At 41.3% G+C, this 25287-nt stretch overlaps 2 protein-coding genes across 3 annotated transcripts in view; one reads left to right on the top strand and one right to left on the bottom strand.

Moving 5' to 3' along the window:
• The window catches only part of NUP210L (nucleoporin 210 like), a 52434-nt gene extending 31522 nt beyond the window's left edge, over window positions 1-20912 (top strand). The window contains exons 22-39 of the mRNA XM_084866941.1: window positions 471-598; window positions 1182-1314; window positions 2472-2534; window positions 2890-3069; window positions 3680-3760; window positions 3840-3971; window positions 4332-4490; window positions 5881-5972; window positions 7035-7209; window positions 9608-9783; window positions 10326-10543; window positions 11042-11178; window positions 13026-13152; window positions 13612-13761; window positions 15129-15379; window positions 16989-17187; window positions 20307-20381; window positions 20468-20912. Coding sequence (XP_084723067.1) covers window positions 471-598; window positions 1182-1314; window positions 2472-2534; window positions 2890-3069; window positions 3680-3760; window positions 3840-3971; window positions 4332-4490; window positions 5881-5972; window positions 7035-7209; window positions 9608-9783; window positions 10326-10543; window positions 11042-11178; window positions 13026-13152; window positions 13612-13761; window positions 15129-15379; window positions 16989-17187; window positions 20307-20381; window positions 20468-20568 — 2577 coding nt within the window. The 3' untranslated portion in view covers window positions 20569-20912. The remainder of the gene's footprint in view (window positions 1-470; window positions 599-1181; window positions 1315-2471; window positions 2535-2889; window positions 3070-3679; window positions 3761-3839; window positions 3972-4331; window positions 4491-5880; window positions 5973-7034; window positions 7210-9607; window positions 9784-10325; window positions 10544-11041; window positions 11179-13025; window positions 13153-13611; window positions 13762-15128; window positions 15380-16988; window positions 17188-20306; window positions 20382-20467) is intronic.
• RPS27 (ribosomal protein S27) lies at window positions 18682-22746 on the bottom strand. Of its 2 annotated transcripts, none has more exons than XM_084866928.1 (5): window positions 22385-22746; window positions 21967-22075; window positions 21279-21389; window positions 20919-21094; window positions 18682-19950 (listed from the first exon to the last, which is right to left on the bottom strand). In XM_084866928.1, exons 1-4 carry the CDS (start codon window positions 22517-22519, stop codon window positions 21066-21068), a joined length of 384 nt encoding a protein of 127 aa, XP_084723054.1. In that variant the 5' UTR covers window positions 22520-22746; the 3' UTR covers window positions 18682-19950; window positions 20919-21065. The 2 variants fall into 2 exon arrangements, with proteins under 2 accessions (XP_084723054.1, XP_084723055.1); XM_084866929.1 differs by having other exon boundaries at window positions 22154-22425.
• Window positions 22747-25287: the final 2541 nt, after the last annotated feature.

Genomic DNA, 25287 nt, shown 5'->3' with positions numbered 1-25287 from the left:
AAATCAATAAAAAATATATATATATAAAAAAGAACAACATTCCAACATTAAACATGGTAAAGATAGGACCTGGTCAGGTGGTTAGTTGGAGTGTTGTCCTATACACCAAAATGTTGCAGGTTTGATTCCTGGTCAGAGCACATATCCACAGGTTCAATCCTCAGTCAGGGTGCTTACAGGAGGCAACGGATCAATATCTCTCTCTCTCTCTCTCTCTCTCTCTCTCTCTCTCTCTCTCTCTTTCTCTCTCTCAAAATTAATAAAAAGACATATCCCCAGGTGAGGATTTGAAAAAACAAGTAAATAAAAATAAACATGGGGAAGATAAATACAGTATGCATAGATTAGTCTTGTTTGAACAGAGGCTGACCAGGAACATTTAGCATGAAAAGTTTGCCCCTCTAAGACTTAGACCGTCCTTGATGAATGCGACACCTCTACTAAAATGGCCTCTTTTTTAAAACTATTAGGTTGAAATAGGTAAAAATGTGTTAGTAACTGTGAGGGTTCTTGGCTCTTCCAAACGCCCATTCCGAAACAAATACTTCCGAAACATGGAGCTCAAACTGCAGTTGGCGTCTGCCATTGTCACCCTGACGTGAGTACCGTTTCAATATTTCTTCCGCCCTGTGCCTCACGTCCTGACCCTCTCCTTCCTGGTAACCTGCTGACCGGGGTTATTTTAGATTTCCCTCTTTCCCTTTTCGTCACAGTACCTCTCGGCCCTTACTCTCTTCCCATGTTCAGATGTCCTATTTGAGGGCCAAAACCATGAGTCTCATTAGTTTTCCATGTTATGACACTTCTCCCGGGTGATACCCTTTTGGGGTGCTTCTATGTAGAGGACCTTCAAAAACCTAGAAGCAGAGTCACTAGTACACCCGCCTGTGGCAGGGGAAGTGCAGTTAGTCCCAGGCGGTTTAGTGTTGGCAGCTTTGCCAGTCTGTGTTTACATTGCCCTGTTCCTTTGGCGCCTTAGAACAAGCTTTTTGCCTTCAGGAGATTCCTGCCATGGCCACAAACTGGGTCTTGACTTTGGAAATTTCTTTTCTGGCAGTTCCCAGAAAAGAAATTAACCAGAGTTAAAATGAGCAGTAAATGTTAAGCCTCTTTAGAAAGATGCATAACGGGCCACTCTTAAAACCAAATCTTTCTCATCTGAAATACACGGGCCTTTGCAGGCTAATGGAGGAACAGGACAAATACTCTGAAAATTATATCCTTCGAGCTGTCACTGTTGGGCAAACCACACTGGTGGCAATTGCCAGGGACAAGATGGGGAGAAAATTCACATCCGCTCCTCGGCAAATTGAAGTAAGAAAATTACCTCATTCAAAATGGATACTTCATGTTATTTAGCATTATTTATCTTTCTGTTTTGTTTGTACGAGTTGAAAATCATTTAACTGAAAAAATGTAGTTGTCTAACTTTTGCAACGATATGTGGTTTGTGTTTTTTCTAATAAAAATAACACTTCTTGTATAAATTGGAAAGCATAAAAAAAATATAAAGACCCAGAATGAAAATCACCTATAATTTCACTAGAGTAAATTATTTTTAAGATTTCAGTGTATTTCCTTCACTTAAAAAAATATTTTTTATTGATTTCAGAGCTGCAAAGAGAGATAGAAACATGAATGATGAAAGACAATCATTGATTGTCTGCTTCCTGCACGCTCCCTATTGGGTGTCGTGCCGGCAACCCGGGCATGTGCCCTGACCGGGAATCGAATGGTGAACTCCTGACTCATGGGTCAGTGTTCAACCACAGAGCCACGCTGGCCAGGCTATTTCCTTCACTTCTCCCTTACACTTACTTTAACATGGATGAATCATACACTTTTTTCATCTTAATCTTCTATCAAAAGTATTTTTTTAAGTGCTTTAAAGTAATTGTTGGGCCCTGACTGGTTGGATCTGTGGATAGAGGACTGAAGGGTCCCAGGTTCGATTCCAGTTAAGAGCACATGCCCGGGTCTCGGGCTCGATCTCCAGAAGGGGAGCGTGCAGGAAGCAGCCGATCAATGATTCTCATCATTGATGTTTCTATTTCTCTCTCCCTCCCTTCTTCTCTGAAATCAATAAAAAAAAATTTAAAAAAAAGTAATTGTTGGCCATTTGTTGATAAGTGTTGAAGCTGGGTAATAGGTACCTGAAAAAAAAAATTTTTTTCTGAGAATTCTTTATATGTTTGAAAAAATGTTTAAAAAAAGATAATTGTAAACATAATTTTAATGGCAAGTTTTGTTCCATTGAGTGGATATGTAATAACTTATTTAGCATTCTCATTTAAGTAATTTATAATTTTTGCTATTAGAAATAAAAGTTGAATTTATAAGTAAATACATGTTTTTGTATATAACTTTATTATACATAATTAGGGTGTTCCCCTTAGAATAAGCTGCATGATCATTGGTTGTGAAATTGACTCTAGTTAATCACTATAATCCTTTTGGCTTTCTCCTTCAAGGTGTTTCCTCCATTCAAACTTGTTCCAGAGAAAATGACACTGATTCCAACCAACATGATGCAGGTGATCTGAGAGACAAAAAAATAAGGTTTACCCTTTCTCCTCATTTCCACGTCTGCCCACCCCAACATGCACTTACACACGCACCTCTTCTTATCAGCCTCCTCTGTCTACTCCCAGCCAAGTACAGTAGGGCCTGATGAAGAAGAACATTAGTGTGTCTCCTGTTCCACATTGAACCACCTCTTAGAATCCCATCGGCCATCTGCAGCACTTCCATTTCGTCTGCATTTGAGTTGATGTGGAATATAGGGCGGTGGGAGCAGATGAAGAAGTCCAGCTGTTTGGACAAAATGTTGGGAACAAAGGTGTGACTTCTCCCATGCCTCGGGAACTCACTGGTGTGTTTAAATCCCAGGTAATGTCTGAAGGTGGCCCCCAGCCCCAATCCATCATTCACTTCTCCATCAGTAACCAGACTGTGGCTGTTGTTAATAGGAGGGGGCAAGTTACAGGCCAGGTGGTTGGCACAGCTGTGGTCCATGGCACCATCCAGACAGTGAATGAAGATACTGGCAAAGTCATTGTGTTTTCTCAGGTATTGGTTCTTTGTTCTTCTCGGCTTCTACTCTTCCGTCTGGGAACCATATTGGGAGATGAGGGAGGGAGTAATGACGAGGAGGGTGTTATCAGCCCTGAAAAAAATGCTTTTAGTCCCTTAATCTGGCATGCTTCTAACCTGGCATGGGGAATGTGTGATCTTTAGTAAGAAGCACACAGAGTAATTGGCATTGTTATAATATCCATGAGGAATTATTTAAAGAGCAAAACCAGCCCTAACCAGTTTGGCTCAGTGGATGGAGCGTCGGCCTACGGACTCAAGGGTCCCAGGTTTGATTCCAGTTAGGGACATGTATCTTGGTTGCGGGCACATCCCCAGTGGGGGGTGTGCAGGAGGCAGCTGATTGAGATGTTTCTCTCTCATCAATGTTTCTAACTCTCTCTCCCTCTCCTTTCTATAAAAAAAAAAAATATATTTTTAAAAAATAAATTAAAAAAAGAGCAAAACCAAACATAGTATGACATGTTTTTGTTGTTGTTGTTGAATGCCCCAAACAACAACAAACAAACTAGTTATCATAAGCATCTCTGCCCACCCAACAGACACTCCCTCTTAGCCTAAACTGGTTCTCCTTCCTGTTGAGCAGGATGAAGTGCAGGTTGAAGTTGTTCAGCTAAGGTCTGTTCGGATCCTTGCAGCTGCAACTCGACTTATCACAGCTACTGAGGTCAGTATGATGACTCTGTTCTGGGCTCATGATTTTGATAATGCCAATTATGACACAAAACAATTTTTTTTTTTTCCAGATGCCAGTTTATGTCATGGGAGTGACCAGTACCCAGACCCCTTTCTCCTTTAGCAATGCCAGCCCTGGGCTCACATTCCACTGGTCCATGAGCAAAAGGGAGGTATTGGATCTAGTGCCCAGGCACTCAGAGGTATGAATTTATCTGTTTATTATATTACCTTAGGAATCTTGATATTAAGTTTTTCATCATAAGTTTTAGACTGAGTCACTTTCTTCATTTCCATTCTCCTCCTATCAATGAATTGACTGCAGATAACTTAAGAATCTCACAGAGGTGTGCCAGAACTAACTGAGCAGTGCGAGCGGAGGTTTCGCCAGGGGTGACTCTGTTGCTAAGAATGTGAAAGGAAGTAACTATGAAAATAAGCCCCAGTACTCTAGTCCTTCTAGATGGCTACTTCCAACCTACGTTTTCCTTATTGTTACAACAGAGAGAGAAGGGCACAATATTTATTCATGAATATTTCTTAATCCACCCCTCATTGTGTAGGTTTTTCTACAGCTCCCAGTAGAGAATAACTTTGCCATGGTTGTCCACACAAAAGCAGCTGGTCGGACCAGTATCAAAGTCACTGTCCGCTGTGTGAACAGCTCCTCTGGGCAGTTTGAGGGAAATCTGTTGGAACTGTCTGATGAAGTTCAGATCCTGGTAAGGGCCCCAACCTAAATCCTGTTTTTGTATATTAAGGAGAAAAAAGTTATATTTGCTTTATCATCCGTGAAGAGCTTAGCCTGAATAGGGGTAGAGAAGTGCTTAGAGGGATCCCTATATCAGGTTTATAGTTTCTAGATCTTTTGTCATTTCTGCTACTGTAATTGCCTCTACATAAGTATTGACATTAGAAATACACACTCCTCTCAACTCCCCATGCAATGGATACAGGATATGAACACCATAATAACTGCAGAGGGATTCATTTCTGAGCCATTCTGCCTAACATAGGTATTGAGATACAGTCCACTTAGCTATATTCATAGGTAGAACAAAAACTAATACTAACTCTGGTAAGGTGTAGAGTATGAATTGTTTCTACAGATGTTCTCAAGCTGAAAGCTAAATGGTCCTGTTGCTTTTAAAATTAAAAAAAAAAAATTATCATTTGTATGGAGCAAATAAATTTTTCTCCCTCTAAATATGGGACTGATATTTTCTTTTTTCTTTTTTCTCCTTTGTTTTGGCTTTTGTTCTCTGATTCAGTGAGACATAGAGGAAAGAGCACTTTAGTAGGTGGAAAGGCTGAATACTGTTCCTTGCTAATTTAATGTAGGTTCTTTGTTTCTCAAATATCTTTTCCGTTTATAGGAGCTAAAATCAGAAATTTCAAAATTATTTTATACCTTATATCTAAGTAATACAGAGGAAGCAATAATGTAAATTTATTTATTTATTTATTTATTTTAAATATATTTTATTGATTTTGTACAGAGAGGAAGGGAGAGAGATAGAGAGTTAGAAACATCGATGAGAGAGAGTCATCGATCAGCTGCCTCTTGCACACCCCCTACTGGGGATATGCCCGCAACCAAGGTACATGCCCTTGACCGGAATCGAACCCGGGTCCCTTCAGTCCCCAATCCGACGCTCTATCCATTGAGCCAAACCGGTCTCGGCAATAATGTAAATTTAAAGCAAGCCTAATATTAGGTTATATAGTCTAGAATACCTAGATAAATCTTTTTTTAAACATTTTTTATTGAATTCAGAGAAGAAGGGAGATGGAGAGCAAGATAAAACATCAGCGATGAGAGAGAATCATTGATCAGCTGCCTCCTACACACCCCACACCAGGGATCAAGCCTGCAACTGGGGCATGTGCTCTGACCAGGAATCGAACCATGATCTCCTGGTTCATAAGTCAACACTCAACCACTGAGCCATGCCAGCTGAGTATAGAATACCTAGATACATTTTAAGAATATTGTGGAACATTAGGCTAAATTGAAGTTAGGCAGATTTGTTTGTAGTTATCCATATGTGAGTAAAGGTCATAATTTATCTTTTCCAGATATGATAAAAAATAATTTTTTTCTCATTATAGGTATTCGAAAAACTCCAAGTTTTTTATCCAGATTGCCAACCTGAGCAAATTCTAATGCCCATGAATTCTCAACTGAAACTTCATACCAATAGGTAAGGATAATAGAGGCCAGATTCTAACTTCATCTTTAGTAAAACATTGCACATGGAAAAGAACTATATTGCTTTCTAGGTGATTTTCCTAATGCACAAATAATTTTATTTTTGGTTGAGGTAAAGTTCACATAACATACAATTAACCATTTTAAAGTGTACTGTTCAGTGGTATTCAGTACATTCACAAAGTGTTATGTCACCTCTGTCTCGTTCCAAAATATTTTCATTGTCACAAAAGGACACCATACCCATAATAGTCACTTCCCATCTCCCCCCATCTTAGTCCCTGGCAACCGGCTGTCTCTATGAATTTAACTATTCTGAATACTTCCTGTAAATGGACTTACACAATATGTGACCTTTGTGTTGGCTGCTTTCCGTTAACATATTTTCAGGGTTCTTCCATGTTATAGAAAATATCAGTACTTCATTCTTTCTATGAATAAATAATATTCCATTGAAAGGATATAACATTTTGTTTGTCCATTCACCCATTGATGGACATTTTGGATGTTTTCATCTTTGGCTGTTGGGAATAGTGCAGTGAACATTCATGTACAACTATTTGTTTGAATACCTGTTTCAATCCTTTTGTTTCAGTTATTTTGGCTGAGTAATTTTAATGATAAACATATAATAGAATTTGATTTTTTAAAAAGATAAGCACAGTCCTGGCTGGTGTAGCTCAGTTGATTGGAATGTCGTCTCTTGCACTGAAGGGTCACAGGTTCGATTCCCAGTCAGGGCACAAACCAAATTGTGGGTTTAATCCCCAGTCAAATGTGTATGGGAGGCAACCAACCTCCTGACTGATGTTTCTCTCTCACATCAATGTTTCTTTTCCTCTCCCCCTTCCTCTCTCTCTAAAATAAGTAAGAACATATCCTCAGGTGAGGATTAAAAAAATAATAATAAGCATATCCAAAGCAGACTTTTGCCTGAGGAACAAAGAAGCATAAAGAATGGCAAACAAGTTCCTCAGAGTAATCCTGGCAGTCTCTATCCTGTCTGGTCAAACAGAGTCTCCAAGAGATGCCGTTCGCTCTGTTTGTTCCCTAGGGAAGGGGCTGCCTTTGTGAGTTCCCGTGTTCTCAAGTGTTTCCCTAACTCGTCCGTCATTGAGGAGGACGGCGAAGGGCTCCTGAAAGCCGGTTCCATCGCAGGCACTGCCGTGCTGGAAGTTACTTCTATAGAACCTTTTGGAGTCAACCAGACAACCATCACTGCAGTTCAGGTGAGTTCAGGCACTTCCTGTAAACAAACAAACAAAGTAAAAGGAATACTATGGCCTTAACAGGCACATTTCCTTTTTTAAGAATTAGACTTCTCAGGAAGTCAGAAATGAGCTATAAGGTAAGAGATAATCTTGACATGACTCTAAACCATCAAATTAAAGTGAACGTTAGCCCTAGCCGGTTTGGCTCAGGGGAGAGTGTCATTCTGCAAACCGAGGGGTTCTGGGTTCGATTCCGGTCAAGGGAATGTATCTTGGTTACAGGTTCCTCCCTGCCCTGGCCCAGGCCTTGGCCGGGGTATGTGTAGGAGGCAACCAATTAATGTTTCTCTCATATCGAAATTTCTCTCTCTGTCTTTCCCTCTCTCTTCCATTCTTTCTAAAATCAATGGGAAAATATCCTGGGTGAGGATTTAAAAAAAAAAAAAAAGTTAAAGTGAACTTTAGAGTTTTTGTTATCTTGTTACAGCCTCAACTTGGTATGATTGTCTTCTGAACAGCTTGGGCAAGAAGGTTGGTATGGGAGAAGTGCTGACCTATTGCTATCAAAAGTAGGCTTTGTTTTCGGAATAAAAAAAATTAGAATTAGATAATTCCTCAGAGGTAACTTAGTCTAACACACACATCAGCACAGAACTGCCACTATGACTGTGGGCAAGAGCAGCAAGAGCCTGCAGCACCGCAGCTAGAGGATGAGGTGCATCCCGCCAGACAGCCATGTCTTCACGGCACCTTCAAGGCTTTCGACAAGCATATGAATGTGATCCTGTGTGGTTGTGATGAATTCAGGAAGATCAAGCCAAAGAACTCAAAACAGCAGAAAGAGGAGAGAAGCAAGTCCTCAGTCTAGTGCTGCTTTGAGAGAAGCTGGTCTTAGGAACAGTAGAGGGACCTCCTCCCAAAGACGCTGGCATTGCTGGAGTGCCATTTGCTGGAACTGCTGGGGGCCTAGGGATCATCAGGCTGCTGGCGGAGGAATTGGAGCTGGTCTTTCCATGCTGCAGGACTTGCTGGGCCAGTTCATGGGGTTATGGACCATGCCAACTGGGCCCCTACCCCGGAAATGTGCCCATAAGGCCCTAGAGTCTAGACTCATCTTGGCCCCTCTCATCTCTATGTGTTTCCCCAAAGACTGTACATAGTCCTTTTATTTCCTTGTGGCCTGTGAAACAAATTTATAATATACTTTGTTCTAATCCTCACTCCAGGATATTTTATTCACTCATTCATTCATTCACTCATTCATTCATTCATTCGTAGAGAGAGAGTGGGAAGAATGGAGAGAGGAAAAGAGAGACCTGGAATTGAACCTGAGACCCTTTGGTGCCTAGAATGACACTCTAGCCACTTAGCCATACTGGACAGGGCTAAAATCAATTTTTTCTTTGTTCTTGTTAATTCTCACCAAGGATATTTTTCCATTGACTTTTAGAGAGTGGAAAGGAAGGGGAGAGACAGAGAGAGAGAAGCATCAATCAATGTAAGAGAGACATATCAATTTGGTTGCCTCCTGTATGTGCCCCGACCAGGGCCAGGAATGGAGCCTGCAACCAAGATGGGTGCCCTTTGACTGGAATCAAATCTAGGACCCTTCGTTTAGTTCATGGGCTGACACTCTATCCACTGAGCAAAACTGGTTAGAGCTAATTTTTTTTAAAAATATGTTTTTATTTATTTCAGAGAGGAAGGGAGAGGGAGAGATAGAAACATCAATGATGTAAAAGAATCTTCAATTGGCTGGCTCCTTTATGCCCCCTATTGGGATGGAGCCTGCAACCCAGGCATGTGCCCTGACTGTGAATGGAACTGTGACCTCCTGGTTCATAGGTCAATGCTCAACCACTAAACCACGCTGGCCAAGCAAAGCTGAACTTGTCTTATTATCACAGCTTATCTCTTACAGTGAAAAAAAACCCCCACAAATTATACTATTCTTAATAATTATTTAACAATATTGAGCACTCTGCACAAAATAAATTACAGTTCTTTCCTCAAAAAGCTTCTCTTCACATTCCCACAGCTTTAATAATTAAAAGCCATTTCCTATACTGTCATATGTTCACTCTGATTTAAGTCAGTTTAAATCAAGAGCTAATTATTTCATATGAAAGAGGAGCACATTTTTTATCATCTATAATGGTAAAAGCATAATATGCTAATTAGACCGGATGTCCTTCCGGACTACCTTCTGGACAAAGCCAGGGCTGTGAGGGAAGCCTGGGTCCCAGGTGCCTGCCGGCGGCTGGAGGGAAGCTGGTGCCAGCAGTTGGGGGAAGGAAGGCCAACCTTTGCAGGAATTTTGTGCATCAGGCCTCTATTTGATTAGAAATCTCAGAATATGAACACAACTCCTCTCCAATGCATCCTTCTCTGTACCAGTGGGCTTTGTCTCCCACAGGTAGCACCAGTGACATACCTGCGAATGAGCAGCCAGCCCAAGCTGTACACGGCCCAAGGAAGGACCCTGTCAGCCTTTCCACTGGGCATGTCTCTCACCTTCATTGTTCAGTTTTATAACAGCATCGGAGAGAAATTCCACACACACAACACCCAGCTTTATCTGGCTCTGAACAGGTATGGAAGTCAATGACACTATGGTAGGAATTCTTGCATATTAGGCTAGTATTATATAGCAGCTCCAGTAAATTGCTCTCATGTTCTGAACTTGGAATCTGATCTTTGTTTCTTTCATTACAATGGGAAAAGACCAGAATAGTTATTAGTTGTTCAATGAAGAAAAATATCAGGATATTTTGAATCTGTCAAGTTCTAGTTCACAGAAAGCTTCTATATGGAGCTAATTGGAATATTATCAAGTAGTACTGAAAAAAAAAAAAAGTGTAATTAAAAAAAAAAAAAGCCTTACTGTGCACTATATAATGGTAGTGAAGGTAATAGACTGATTTCTGGCCCTTGATTGCTTACTCTCCATCGTAAAATTCCTTCTGAACTTTTGTGCTGTTGAATATAATGTAACTAGAGGCCCAGTACACAGTCAAGTGGACAATTTGCATACTACACTTTTATTATATAGGATAGGATAGGATCTGTTCCCAGAACTGTTTTCTAACTGTTGTCCCTTTTCAGAAATTCCTACTTTTCATATCTACTTTCAGAGATGACCTACTACTCATCGGACCAGGGAATAGGAACTATACTTACGTGGCCCAGGCCGTGAACAGAGGGGTGACACTTGTGGGGCTCTGGGATCGGAGACACCCAGGCATGGCAGATTACATTCCTGTCGTTGTCGAGCACGCCATTGAGCCAGACACCAAGCTCACCTTTGTTGGAGATGTCATCTGTTTCAGTACTCACCTCCTCAACCAAAATGGTCTGGACACCTTCCTTTCTTAACCTCACAACCGATGGTTACAAAGCAACTCATTCCTTAATGGATTTTTTCCCAAATATCTAAGTTCTGAAAGTATTTTTATGCACTTTATTACTTTTTCATGTTAACTGATAATTCTCAGTTCAATGCCCATTTCTCTCAATAACCAGCCATCAGAAATCAGCCAGTTATATTTATCAGAAGTCTATTGAATGCATAGCTCTATATAATGTATTATGTAGACAGTGTAGGGTGCTGTGCCATCTCTTCTGAAGGAGGGTAATCGCTTAGCTGAAGAGCAGTGAAGGATGAAATAAAAGCAAGGAAAGGGCAATAGGCTTTAGTTCTAAGTTATCCTCAAAGCTGGGTGTTCCTGCTGGATGGGAAGAGAGATGTACATGCTTTAATGGCCTACTGATTAGAGTCTGGGTAAGATTAAAGTGACCATCAATTTATGTCAAAAGGTTCCAGCAAAGTGCTTTTTCTTATCCTTCCTAGGTGAACCTGGGGTATGGATGATTTCTACTGACAGTATTCTACAGACAGACACAGTCACTGGGGTAGGAGTGGCCCGGAGTCCAGGAATAGCAACTATCTTTCATGACATCCCAGGACTGGTGAAAACATATCGAGAGGTAAACTTAACAATACCAGGATTGAAGAGATAAGGGCATCCATTTCTATAAATGGAAATACGCATATAAAAAAGAAATACAGCCGAAGCCGGTTTGGCTCAGCGGTAGAGCGTCGGTCTGAGGACTGAAAGGTCCCAGGTTCGATTCCGGTCAGGGGCAGGTACATTGGTTGCGGGCACATCCCCGGTAGGGGGTGTGCAAGAGGCAGCTGGTCGATGTTTCTCTCTCATCAACGTTTCTAGCTCTCTCTCTCCCTTCCTCTCTATAAAAAAATTAATAAAATATATTTTTTTAAAAAGAAAAAAGAAATACAGTCACATATCAAATATAAAAAGACCCAAAAACTTTATTGGGATTTAAAGGAAAACAGTATTAGGATTCTTTCTTAATTTTTTAAAAAATATTTTTTATTGATTTCAGAGAGTGAGGGAGAGGGAATGATAGAAACATCAATGATGCCAAAACCGGTTTGGCTCAGCGGTAGAGCGTTGGTCTGCGGACTGAAAGGTCCCAGGTTTGATTCCGGCATGTACGTTGGTTGCGGGCAGCTGGTCGATGTTTCTCTCTCATCGATGTTTCTAACTCTCTCTCTCTCTCCCTTCCTCTCTGTAAAAAATCAATAAAAAATATATTTAAAAAAAGAAAGAAAGAAAGAAAGAAACATCAATGAAGAGAATCACTGATCAGCTGTCTCTTGCATACCTCCTACTGGGAATCAAGCCCACAACCCGGAGATTTTGGTGTTCTGGAAGCCAGGTGAAGAAGTTATTTCAAGCCCTAGCTGGTCTGGCTCAGTGGATAAAGCGTCGGCCTGCGGACTGAAAGTCCTGAATTTGACTCTGGTCAAGGGCACATGCTCGGGAAGTGGACTCGAACCCCATTTGGGGGTGTGCAGGAGGCAGCCACTCAATGATTCTCCTCATTGATGTTTATCTTTTTCTTCCTCTCCATTGCTCTCTGAAATATTTTTTTAAAGTTATTTCAAGAGGAAGGAAATAATCAACCAGTGAAATACTACTAATAGGTTAAGTACGCTGAAAACAGAGACCTAACTGATGGTTTTTACAATATGTAACTTTGTTGTAAGGTCCTTAAATATTTAAAAACAAACTGTGGTAGTACTGAGGAGACTGGACAGTATATTACATTAAATTGAAGATATTTGGACAGAAAAAGGATCATTATCATTATCTCTTTGTAATCATTCTCTCTTTGTAATCATTAAGCACTAGCCTTATATACAAGGCACAGTATAGAATGCACAGGGATAAATTAGAGTTCTAAGTTAAAGAGCTTAGAGCCTAATAGGAGGGATTTTAACAAGTATAAAAATGTGTACACTATAAGGCAGAACATTACAAAGTATACTGAGTATTTTTTTAAATATATTTTATTGATTTTTTACAGATAGGAAGGGAGAAAGATAATTAGAAACATTGATGAGAGAGTAACAAAGATCAGATGCCTCCTGCACACCCCTCACTGGGGATGTGCCCGCAACCAAGGTACATGCCCTTGACCGAAATCAAACCTTTCAGTCATCAGGCTGATGCTCTATCCACTGAGCCAAACCGGTTTTGACTATACTAAGTATTCTGTAAAGTTGCAATTGCCTTTAAAGGCATTTAATAAGAAATCATACAAAGGGAACATGTCAGAAGGAATATTAGACAGAGACCTTTTAGAAAATAAATGTTTTCTTCCCATAAGATATTGTGGTTCTCAAATGTTAGCACATGAAGAGCAATTTGTGCGAAACAGATGCTTTTGGTTAAATAAGTTATGAGAAGCAGAGAACCAGATTCTCTAAGAATTTAGGTATGGATTTGCCTTTGGTTTCCTGGCAGGTGATTGTCAATGCATCGTCAAGACTAACACTCAGTTATTACCTCAAGACTTACCTCACCAATACTCCCAATTCAACAGTGTTCAAGTTCTTCATCACCACTGGCAGAAATGGGGTCAATCTTAAAGGTGAGGAATCTCTTTATAGGTATGGGTGATTGTTCTCAACTTCCTCATCTTCCGTATTAATTTACCCCTTTCGATTAGCAATATAAACTTCTTTTATTTCAAAATTGACTCTACCTTAATAAATCATTGACTCATCCTTTTTTTTTTTTTTTAAGTACCTATATTTTATTGATTTTTTGCAGAGAGGAAAGGAGAGGGATAGACTTAGAAACATCGATGAGAGAGAATCATCTATCAGTTGCATCTTGCACACCTCCCACTGGGGATGTGCCCACAACCAATGTACATGCCCTTGACTGGAATCGAACCCGGGACCTTTCAGTCCGTAGGCTGATGCTCTATCCACTGAGCCAAACCGGTTTCAGCGACTCCTTTTTTATACCTGCTTCTATGCAACAGCCTCCCCTTTTATAAATTCTTATTAGTGATAAAGCTGTTTACCTCTTTTCTGCTTATTAGGGTCCTGCACCCCAAGTCAAGCGTTGGCCATTACAACAATACTTCTTCCAGAGACCCTCATACTGTGCCATATACAGTTCAGTAATACTTCACTAGACATTCCAGCAAGTAAAGTTTTTCATGTCCATTCATATTTCAGCATGGAGAAAGGTGGGTTCCACCATTTGAATCTGGATTCCCCCTTATTTCCATATTTGTACAGTTGTCACTTTCTTATTGGATTGCCTGAATATTTTCCAGTTTCATCTGCTCTATATGGACTCTTTCTCAATCAACATTTTTGTTTAATTCCTTCTAATTTGTTAAACGTGGCTCTATAATACCTAGTTTATAATGCAATACAAAATGCTTTTCTATTATAATTTACTGTTTTGTTAGTCCTATTATCTCTATAAGGGTTTGGCTTAGGTCTCATTCATCTTTTATCCCCAGCAAGTAGCACAGTGTTTGAATGTTTGTTGAACTGAAGGCTATTCCAAGCAGATTATCATTAACAAGCAGAAAGTAGAAACAGATATTACGCTGAGATAACTATATAAATCAACGAATCTAAAATGAGATTCATGTCAAATGTGAATAGGATAGTGCTACATTATGGGAGAGTTTCTACTCCAAGGCCAGGCAGTGTGAATGGTAATGAGCAACCACTGAAGGAAGGTTCACTTGGCAAACTTGAGCACCAAATAGAAGAGCCATTGCAATAATACAGGCATGAACTGATAAGGGTCTAGACTAGAGTAACAAAGAAATACTAACAGGGCAGACATGTCAGAGGCATTTCAAAGAGTTAGCAAGATTTGGAATATAAGAATGAAGTAAAGGAAAATAAAAAAGAATGAAGGTTGCTAAAAAAAAACAGCTCAGGTTTGAGCATGGGTCACTAGAAAAATACTACTGACAAATAAAACCAAGTGGTGGTTTGATAGAGAAGTGATTAAACCATGCTGGAAGCATGCCTTTTTTTTCTTTCTTTTTTTTTTTCTCTCCCACAAACCCTTTCCTGATCTTACCAACAGACTACTTCATTCGGTATCCCCATAATTTGTTCGCACCGTATTACTTAGTACTTCCTGGCATGTTGATTTACCAATTTAAGCAACAAGTTCAGGTGTGGGTTCCATTTTCTTTCTTTCTTTCTTTTTTTTAAATATATTTTATTGATTTTTTTCACAGAGAGGAAGGGAGAGGGATAGAGAGCCAGAAACATCCGATGAGAGACACATCAACCAGCTGCCTCCTGAACATCCCCCACTGGGTATTTGCCCGCAACCAATGTACATGCCCTTGACCGGAATTGAACCCGGGACCCTTCAGTCCACAGACTGACGCTCTATCCACTGAGCCAAACTGGTTTTAGCTCCATTTTCTTTTGGTGGTCCATAGTGTGCCAATACTAAATAACATGTATTCACATTTTCTTTTGAATTTACATGTCACCATTTTTACTTCTTATCTTAATTCAGCTGGCTCAACAGAGCCTCTGAACATTCCTGCTCAGATTTTCCTCTTTTCTTCAGGGGTTTATGTCTGCCTAATCAAGGTTCGACCTCAATCAGAGGAGCTGCTCCAGGCCCTCAGCATGGCTGACACCTCAGTCTATGGGTGGGCCACACTCATCAGTGAACATAGCAAGAATGGAATGCAAAGAATTCTCATTCCTTTCAACCCAGCCTTTTACATCAACCAGTCAGAATTGGTGCTGAGCCACAAACGAGATGTTGGGGAGATAAGAGTACTGGGAGTTGACAGAGTTCTTGAGAAGCTAGAGGTATGTTTTGAAAAAAGAGGTTTTTGTTATTTGAAAAAATTCACCATAGGAAATACTAAGCAGGATGAAGAAAATCTGTCCCATTCAGTAGGGTTCCCAGAGTCTTAAAATCTAGGTCATTAGCTGAAAGATAACACTAATACTACCCTGTTTCCCCGAAAATAAGAGTGTCTTATATTAATTTTTGCTCCCAAAGATGCGCTAGGTTTTATTTTCAGGGGATGTCTTATTTTCCATGAAGAATACGGTACACATTTATTGTTAAATGAAAATGAAGGAAATTTATTACCTGTATACGGTACGGTAGTATGATAGTTGTCAACACAAACCAGTCTAACTGTGAATCCTACAGTATCAAGAATTTACTCATTTATTCAGTGACAATCATGTCATCATCTTCTGGAACATCATCATAACAATCCAATTCCTGAATTTGCTGGTGAATTTCTTGTGACTCCATTTCTTTCAGAATCAGTGGACCAAATCTCTCATGTTTAGCAATAGCATTCTGAGACAGAGCCTAGGGGGGGCCTTATTTTCGGGGGGATGCCTTATATTTCACTCAGAAGGAAACCTGTAAGTAGGTCTTATTTTCAGAGGATGTCTTATTTTGGGGGAAACACGGTATCTTTTTGCTGTTAATCCTTACCTGGGGATATTCTTTCCATTTATGTATTTATTAGTATTTAAAAAATATTTTTATTGATTTCAGAGAGGGAGAGGGAGGAGATAGAAACATCAATGATGAGAATCATTAATTGGCTGCCTCCAGCATGTTGGACCGAGCCTGCAACCCGGGCATGTGCCCTTGACTGGAATCAAACCAGGACCCTTCAGTCCACAGGCCCACACTCTATCCACTGAGCCAAATGGCTAGAGCTCCATTGATTTGTTAAAAATATATATTTTATTTATTTTTTAGAGAGGAAGGGAGACGGATAGTTAGAAACATTGATCAACTACCTCCTGCACACCTCCCACTGGTGATGTGCCCACAACCAAGATACATGTTTTGTCCAGAATCTATTCTGGGACCTTTCAGTCTGCAGGTCAACGCTCTATCCACTGAGCCAAACCAGCCAGGGCTCCATTGATTTTTGGGGGGGAAGGGGTAGAAGAGAGAAATGGGTGTCACATGGGTTGGTTGACTCTGGTATGAGCTCAGACCAGTAACGGGAAGAACCTGCAACCCAGGTACATGTCTTTGTCCGCGGTGGTGGTATAGTGGTGAGCATAGCTGCCTTCCAGGTTCATGTCTTTGACCAGCAATCAAACCCACAACCCTTTGGTGTGTGGGCCAATGCTCTAACCATTACGCAACACTGACCAGGACACCAATGCTATCTTAATTAAAAACAATCTTTAAAATTCTCGTTTAAAACTTTTTTGAAGCCTATTGTATTCTCACAGATCACCTTTTCCCCCATATCATTCAACACACCTAAGTGAAAAAATGACTTACTGTCAGTTAGCTAAACTAGAAATCCAGGAGTCTTACTGTGTATGTTTAAGATTGGAATATAATACAAAACTGCCTTTTCCTTTTGTGTTTTGTTTTTGTAACTGTCTTTTCTTCTTTCAAACAGTGCTGTTTTATCCTTTCTCCAAGGTCTTCCCCAGCTCCCCGGTTCTAGTGGTCTCTGGCCATAGTCACTCTGCCCTCACCCCAGGCCTCGCTATCTACCCAGTCAGAGTGGTCAACTTCACTTCCCTCCAGATGACATCGCCTGTCTTCATCAACATCTCCTGTGTGCTCACAGGCCAGAGTGAGGCTGTGCTGGTGAGAGCTGTTAAGACGTCTGGTGCAGGTGAGCAATGGGGATCCTACCTTTAGGAAAATGAGGCATTACATTTAGTTAATGGAGAACATTCAGTCACTTGACCAAGATTACATAAACTGGGGCATGGATCAATTTTCCAAGCCCACTGAAAATACAATCTTCAGATAGCTTTTTTTTATCACTAGCTAGATGTGATACTTAACATATATTTATTTTTTTAATTTTTACTTAACATATAATAGTCATGCCAGTTTAACAAGTCTGTCAGCTTCATAAGTGTACTACTTTCCATTCTAAACCTCTTGATGTTTCGTCTTCTTTAAAAGTATTTAGATCTGCCAAAACCAGTTTGGCTCAGTGGACAGAGTCGTCCTGCGGACTGAAAGGTCCCAGGTTCGATTCCGGTCAAGGGCATGTACCTTGGTTGCGGGCACATCTCCAGTAGAGGGTGTGCAAGAGGCAGCTGAGCGATGCTTCTTTCTCATCAATGTTTCTATCGCCCTTCCTCTCGGTAAAAAAAAAAAATCAATAAAATATATATTAACCCTTTGCACTCCAAACCATTCTGGACATTGGCTACCAGCTACTCGACGCTACTTTGTGGCGGAAACGTGCGTTGAATTAACTCAATTCCCCATAATCACTAATAAACTGCAATGTCCCCCCTGAGAGGGGACAGCCGAGTGATATGCTAGAAATCCGATGTCCCCTGAGAGGGGGCAGCGGAGTGCAAAGGGTTAAAAAAAAAAAAAGTATTTAATCTTTCTGCATCAAGCAAAGGGCAAATGGTGAGCCCTAGAAACAAGACTTATTTCCCAAATCCTAATTCTAGCCATTACCCAGTTTAGAAATGCCAATTTGTCTGGGGTGAGAAGTTATGGAGATGTTAACCAGGGAACATTCTCATGCCACTCTCGCCAATCCCTCAAGGGAACTTGTACTCCCTTTAATTATTGGGATGAGGCTAAACCCTAGTGCATCTCCTCATGGGAGAAAGATTGCTTATATGAGCACTTGGGCCTAAGCATATTTAAATGCATTTTTCTAACTCAAAAGGATAGATGTTTTCCCCTTCAGAGTTGAGGAATTGAGGTGCCCAAAGGTCCCACTAGAAAGTGTTCAACTCTAATCTGTGCTCTATTAGAGCAGCTTTGAAATCTAGGATTAATTCTAATCAGCTCACTGATTATGAAAGGAATGCTAGAAAAATTAGTAACACACTGGTTTTATCTGGACTTTGAGCAGTGGGACCTGTCAGGAATTAGCCTAGACAACCTTTTTAGTACATGCACTTCAAGAAACTTTATTCTTCAGTGAAGCAGTTATCAAAGAGTAAGGTGAGAGGAGCGGTTTAAGACTAAAGGTAGAAGGCCTATACTATAGATGCAGAATAGGAAGTAGGTATGAGGGCCTGCTTATAATTTATAATTTATACTAAAAGTCCTGGAAGTTCAAGTAGTTTGGTGGGACAGAAAAGTTCTAGACACTGAAGAAATTGAAATAACCAAAGGCAGATACCAATTATGATTCAAAGACAGGAGTCGCAAGTTTTATTAAGGACATTATATACAAATCAGAGTATTCCCTAGAAATGACACCCCGAGTAAAAATGGGTAAAGGGCCTTTGGCTTTAATAAGTTATCTGGGATCCAAAGAAATGTTTCAAGTTACAGGGATTAGAATGAGAAATCAAACCACACTCTGGCCAGATAGCTCAGTTGGTTAGAGCATCCCTGGTGTGTCAAGGTTGTAGTTTTGATCCCCGTTCAGGGAACATATCAAGAATTTACCAATGAATGCATAAGTAAGTGCAACAAATTGATGTTCCTCTCTCCCTCTCAAATCCATTAAAATTTAACACATTTAGTTAAAATGCACAGGAAAGGTAAAAGCCATTTTCAAGTGGCAGAAGTTTTAAATATTCTTGTAAACTGAGAGGAATAAGAGGCTCAAGAATTGTAGTTTATTACTTTGGAGATAGGAAATGGCTACTAGAATTAGGATTTGGGAGCCAAATATAGTTCACTTTATCCCGATAAGTAAAATAACATCCTAGAGCAGGGATTTTCAACCTCTCTCGCCTCATGGCACATACAAAGTAATTTCTAAAATTCTGGGCACACTCACACAAAAATATTTTTGCTGTAATCTGACCCCAAAAAAAGTTTAGGGGGGGAAAAAAATGAGGAACTTCTGTAATATGAATAAAGATTAAAAAAAAAAAGTTTAGCTTTGATTCAGTCACACCAGATAGCTATTGTTTTCTTTTAACCCTCACTAAAGGATATGCGTATTGATTTTAGAGAGAAGGGTAGGGAGAAACATCGATATGGGAGAGTGCATCAATTGGTTGCCTTCCCTAGGTGCCCCAACAGGGATTGAACATGCAACCTTTCTGGATACAGGGCAAGGCTCCAAACAACTGAGCCACACAGGCCAGGCGGCTGTCATTTTTTATTTAGCAATCTAAGGGAAGAAGTCAGTGCACCTGACTGAATAACCAGGTATTACATGTTTTAAAAACTGATGTCCTAAAGGGCTGGGTTTCAAGTGCTTCTGCTAGATAGTCTTATGACCACACAAGGTTTTAAATGCAACATCTGGCCTGGATGTGATTAAATAACTATTCTCTTCTTCTGTTCTGGCCAATGCATAGATCAATGTGAAGATTCAGGTGTCCTCCAGAAGTTCATGGGTTCTTACCAGATCCTCTTTACCCTCTTTGTAGTGCTGGCATCAACAGCTTTCATCTTTCTAGGTAAGGAGTCCTTATATCCTTCATTTCAAAAACTGAATAAGGATGAAAATTAGTTGTTTTTTGCAGTTGAAACAGATTCAGCCTCCCTAACCTTAGTCACCTAGTGGATTAAATAAAGGTCCTGCTCAAGTTACAACTATCAAATTGGACGTGGCAAATACCATTCAGAAGTGGGTATCACTGCTAGATGGCCAGTTTGGGTTAAACTCATTAGCTAGAGATGATTTTGTCTACACCTGCACTTGTCCCATCATTTGGCCAGTTGATAAGTAACTAAAAATTGACAAGAAATTTCCTAATTACCATGAAGTTACTTGAAGTATGACTAAGGCCTTCCTCCAATAAGGCAGGTATGTCTCTTTACTGACATCTCTTGTTCTGATTCCAGCATATAGTGCCTTCCTAAACAAGATACAGACAGTTCCCGTTGTTTATGTCCCAACTCTAGGATCACCGCTGACAGGTACAGAATCACAACCCTCATCTTCAAATTGCAGCATCTGTATCTTATTCACCTTTCACCCTTCTCCCTTTCCCATTGGTTTCTAGGTTCTTATGCCTCCGCACGCTCTCCCTCTCCATTCCTGAATCCACAACCCCCGCCATCCCAGAGTCGGCTACAATACTGGCTATGGAGTATAAGGCACTAACCTGTACTTAGACAAGTCTCCTTAACTGTAGGAAACTGGAGTTTTTTTTTTTAACTGAAAATTTCTAACCTTTGGCCATCAGAAGCCGCCTAGCAACGTCTATATTTATAAGCCTTCAGACAAGGTTTCTGAGAATTGTAAATAAAGGGTCCTGAGCTATTCTGTTAAAGTGGTGTGCTGGATTGTGTTTCGAAGATCAACTTGCTCTTAATTCTAAGAAAACATAACAGTGAAAGTAAATACCTCATTTATATTGATAAACTACATTTTTAAATCAAGCTTTGAAGATTTATTCAATGAGCCTAGGCAGAGAATGTCCCAATGGACTTTTTAAATACTTGGCTACTTACTTGCCCCAAATGACTAGCAGTCCATTCTTCTGGTTGGCCCTGAATACTTGAGGTAAACTTCCTACCAGTAAAACAAGACAATAAACAGGATGTATCCAAAATGTGTTTATTGGGATAGTTTCCCACTCATCTTGATTTGAGGTGCTTTTAGTGCTGCTTCCTTCTGAAGGAGCATCCTGGAAGAAAAATGTTCTAAGTTAACTGACAGCCCACTTACCCCGCCCCACACTCACAGGCCTGAGGCCTGATGAGCCGCCCACAGGAAAGCCCCTTTTATCACCTACACATCATCCTAGCTTTAGACAGTAGCATTTTGAGATTAAGATTCAAAGCCCAAATTATATTTGTTAAAGCATTTACCTTCTGTAAGCCTTGCTTTTCCTCCTGTTGGCTGACAGAGAACAGTGGAGCAACCAACACACAAAACTACCGTTTGTGCGTGGCTAAAGACGGTGGTGATTTTATAGCAGCCTGGAAAAATCAAGAAGGGGTTACATTTTTCCCATGCCCTCCTTCACTTACACACAAACTAGTTATTTGTAAACTTTGAAATTTACTATCCTATTGGAAACTTGATTACCTGGGTCTAGGTATACATTAATGTGAACAACTCAGAAGCAATACGGACTACCTGCCCCCACCTATGGATTTTTGGATAATGTGTGACTATCTTCCTAGAGCCTGAATGGGAAAGGAGTGGAATGAACAATCCACAGCTCAAAAAACAGACTCCTCCACTTTGGAGGGAAGGATGGTCAGCAATAAGTCAACGCACCCACTCCGCTCCTCCAGAAACAAGTACATCAAGGACCAAGGCAGAAGCACGACACATCACCCGGTTTCTTAGCACAAGGAAATGGTAGGGTCGGTACATGGAGTTTTGATGGGAAATCACTCTGGATCACTCCTAACGTAGAAAATTTTACCCATCTCGCACATTCAAGTTCTAAGAAATGGGGCCGCTTCATGGACACGGCACAGCTCACACCACACCTTTTTCCGTTCCCGGGTCCAGTGCGTTCGCGACTGCCGCACGCCAGCTGCTCACCTGGGCATTTGACATCCATGAAGTAGGAATTGGGGCTCTGCACCAGGCGCTTCTTCTTGTGTTTCCTCTTCTCCTCTTCCGGAGAAGGATGGAGGAGGTCCTTAGCGAGCTACGAGGCAGAGATGCAGAAAGTTAGAAACCCACGGCGAGGAGGGGAGGATCGGGAACAGCCCCCGCTGCCACACACCGGGGAGAGCTCGCCCCTCGCCGCGCCTGGTGTCTGCGCAGCCGGGCCGCCATCTTATCTCCGCTCCGCTGCCGTCTGGGCAGGGCCCCGCGGGCCTCCGCGGGCCCCGTGGGTAAGGTCCCGGGCGGCGCGGAGGGCCGGGGAGGGCCCTCTGCCGCCCCAGACCGGCGCGCGGGGCGCGTGCGGACGGCAGAGCGAGGTCTCCGCTGAAACCTGCACCCGGGCACTCACAGGCATATTGTCGTGGGAGGTCGTCACCGCCGGAAAGGGGCGAAAGTGGAAGTCCGTCTCCTTATATCCGCCACCCAGCCGGAAGTGACGCGTCCGTGTTCGGCGGCCATGTTGGGAAGGTCCGTCTGTCAGCATTGTCCGCGGCGGGGCGAGGAAGGCGCCATCTTCGGAAGGTCAGACGCGCCTCGGGCTGAGAGTTAGCTTTCTAGTGTGTGAAGGAGCCCGTGTGGCGCCGCGGATTGACTTCTGTCCCGCCGTACCAGCGGGTCACCAGTTCGACCCCTGGTGGCGGCCACATGCCCGGGCTTCGAGATCAAATCTCCATCAATGGAAAAAAATCATTCTAAGAATTTTTTCAAGGCAAGCCCTTTATCAAGAGATAAATGGACAATGAAAATTTCTTGCTAACTTTGACAGTTGGAGCCTAAAAATAGGAATTTCTTAGGAAAACAACAACCCGATCAAGCTATGTCTGGACTTATTAAATTTCTTTATTACTTTTCTATTGGTTTCGTTTGCCCACTTTAAACAATTCAGAAATGTAAATATAAAAAAAGTAAAGGCCTTTCCTGGCCGGTGTTGTTCAGTGGTTGGGCATTGACCTATGAGCCAGGAGGTCACGGTTCGATTCCTGGCCCGGGCACATGCCCAGATTTCGGCCTCCATCCCCAGTAGGACTAATCGATGTTTCTCTTTTTCCTTCTCCCTTCCTCTTTCTCTCAAGTTAATTTTTTTTTAAGTAAAGTTCACATATTTCCTCCATCCCCAACCTACTCTTAAGAGTTGTTAATTTTATTGTCAATTTTCCATCCTTACCTCTAATAATAATTACATCAAACACATAATGCTTACTAGATGCATTGTTCTGCTTTATATATGTTAATCTTCATAACAACTCTTATCTGGTTGATACTATTATTATCCACATGTTACTGATTAAGAAAGTGATGCACAAAGAAATTGTACTACTCCACTGCCTTCCCAAAAGATTGTGCCATCTGCATCCCTACATCCTTTTCCCACATTTTCACCAGGAATGCCTTGCCAAGATTTCTAATCTTGGCATCACGGACACCCAGACAGGAAATGAGAAGGAAGGAAAAATGAAGACTGAAACATCATCTTCCCATGTCCATTTGTCATACGGGAGGAAGGAAGGTGACACAAATGGCATTTAGCGATATGCTTTTTTCCAAAGAAAAGGGATGTGAGTTTCAGTCAGGGAAGTGCTGGCAAAGTTTAACAGGTTCTGTGGAGGAGCGCCCTGATTTTGCTAATTTCAGTGGTGACATCATTACACATGGGGTTGCTAGAGCTATTCACAGAGCCTGTAAGAACTGGTTCCAGTATGTCAACTGTAATTGAAAAAAAAATTGTTATTAAAAAAAAGAAAGAAAGAAAGAAATGGTCGGTAAAACCTCTAAGGAAGCTGAAATATCAAGGACAAGGAGTCAACCATGCAATCATCTAGGAAGAAAGCATTTTAGGCTGAGGGAAGCGTTTGTGAATACAAAGACAGAATGAATCTGTCACAGCTGAAGGGAGAAAGGGATTGTTGCCGAAGCTCTGAGACCTAGGCAGAGAGTACTACAGAGATGAGGTTCCAATGAAAGCAGGTATACACCAGCATGAGTACATTTCATTTATTTTTAAAGATTTTTTATTTTTTTTAAATATATCTTATTGATTTTTTACAGAGAGGAAGAGAGAGCGATAGAGAGTTAGAAGCATCAATGAGAGAGAATCATCGCTCAGCTGCCTCTTGCACACCCCCTACCGGGGATGTGCCTGCAACCAAGGCACATGCCCTAAATCGGAATCGAACCTGGGACCCTTCAGTCCACAGGCTGATGGTTTATCCACTGAGCCAAGCCAGTTTTGGCAAGATTTTTTAATTTACTTATTTATTTTTAAAATATATTTTATTGATTTTTTACAGAGAGGAAGGGAGAGAGATAGAGAGCTAGAAACGTTGATGAGAGAGACACATCAACCAGCTGCCTCTTGCACACCCCCTACCAGGGATGTGCCCGCAACCAAGGCATATGCCCTTGACCGGAATCAAACCTGGGACCTTTCAGTCCGCAGACTGAAGCTCTACCACTGAGCCAAACTGGCTGCGGCTTTTTAAATTTATTTTTAGAGAAAGAGGAAGAGGGGGTAGAGACAGAGAAACATCAATGATGAGAGAAAATCATTAATAGGCTGTCTCCTGCACACCCGCTTCTGGGAATCAAGCCCACAGCACAACCTGGGCAATTGCCCTGACTAGGAATCAGAGGGGGTGGGGGCCCTGTGGGCAGCGGTGGCAACCTCTTGGTTCCTGGCTTGATGCTCAACCACTGAGCTACACTGGCCAGGCAGCATGAGTACATTTTAGAGAAGTGAGCAAAAATAATAAACTGCAGGGGAGGAATAGTCCAGATCCAGGCAAAATAAGATGGGGGAGGGGGAGGAACTGATTGATTATATTATCAGAACAATCTATGAAAATGGAACAGTAGCCGAAACCGGTTTGGCTCAGTGATAGAGCATTGGTCTGCGAACTGAAAGGTCCCAGGTTTGATTCTGTTCAAGGGTATGTACCTGAGTTGTGGGCACATCCCCAGTAGGAGGTGTGTAAGAGGCAGCTGGTCGATGTTTCTCTCTCATTGACGTTTCTATCTCTCTCTATCTCTCCCTTCCTCTCTGTAAAAAATCAATAAAATATATTAAAAAAAGAAAAAGGAACAGTAACTTAAAGGACTGTCTAGATGGTGTGGCTAAAGGACTAATGAGAGATGGTTTGACTAGTGAGAAAAAAATAAAGAAGACTCGAGGTGTATGCTGCAGCTTGAAGACATACTGGAGGTGAGAGAATGGATAAAAAGGGAACTGAACAGTTAGTGTGTTTGAGAAGGGGC

Source organism: Pipistrellus hanaki (assembly GCF_964339955.1).
Source record: "Pipistrellus hanaki genome assembly, chromosome: 18".
NCBI classification, from domain to species: Eukaryota; Metazoa; Chordata; class Mammalia; order Chiroptera; family Vespertilionidae; genus Pipistrellus; species Pipistrellus hanaki.
The sequence above is the reverse complement of the archived record's forward strand: the minus strand, read 5'-3'. Positions and strand labels throughout refer to the sequence as shown.

Coding starts and splice junctions, on each gene's coding strand:
- RPS27 (XM_084866928.1), bottom strand. CDS start 22,519: ATGCTGACAGACGGACCTTCCCAACATGGCCGCCGAACACGGACGCGT. Junction 22,076..22,384: donor CCTCCCACGACAATATGCCT/GTGAGTGCCCGG, acceptor TCTGCCTCGTAG/CTCGCTAAGGACCTCCTCCA. Junction 21,095..21,278: donor AAAAGCAAGGCTTACAGAAG/GTAAATGCTTTA, acceptor TTTTTCTTCCAG/GATGCTCCTTCAGAAGGAAG.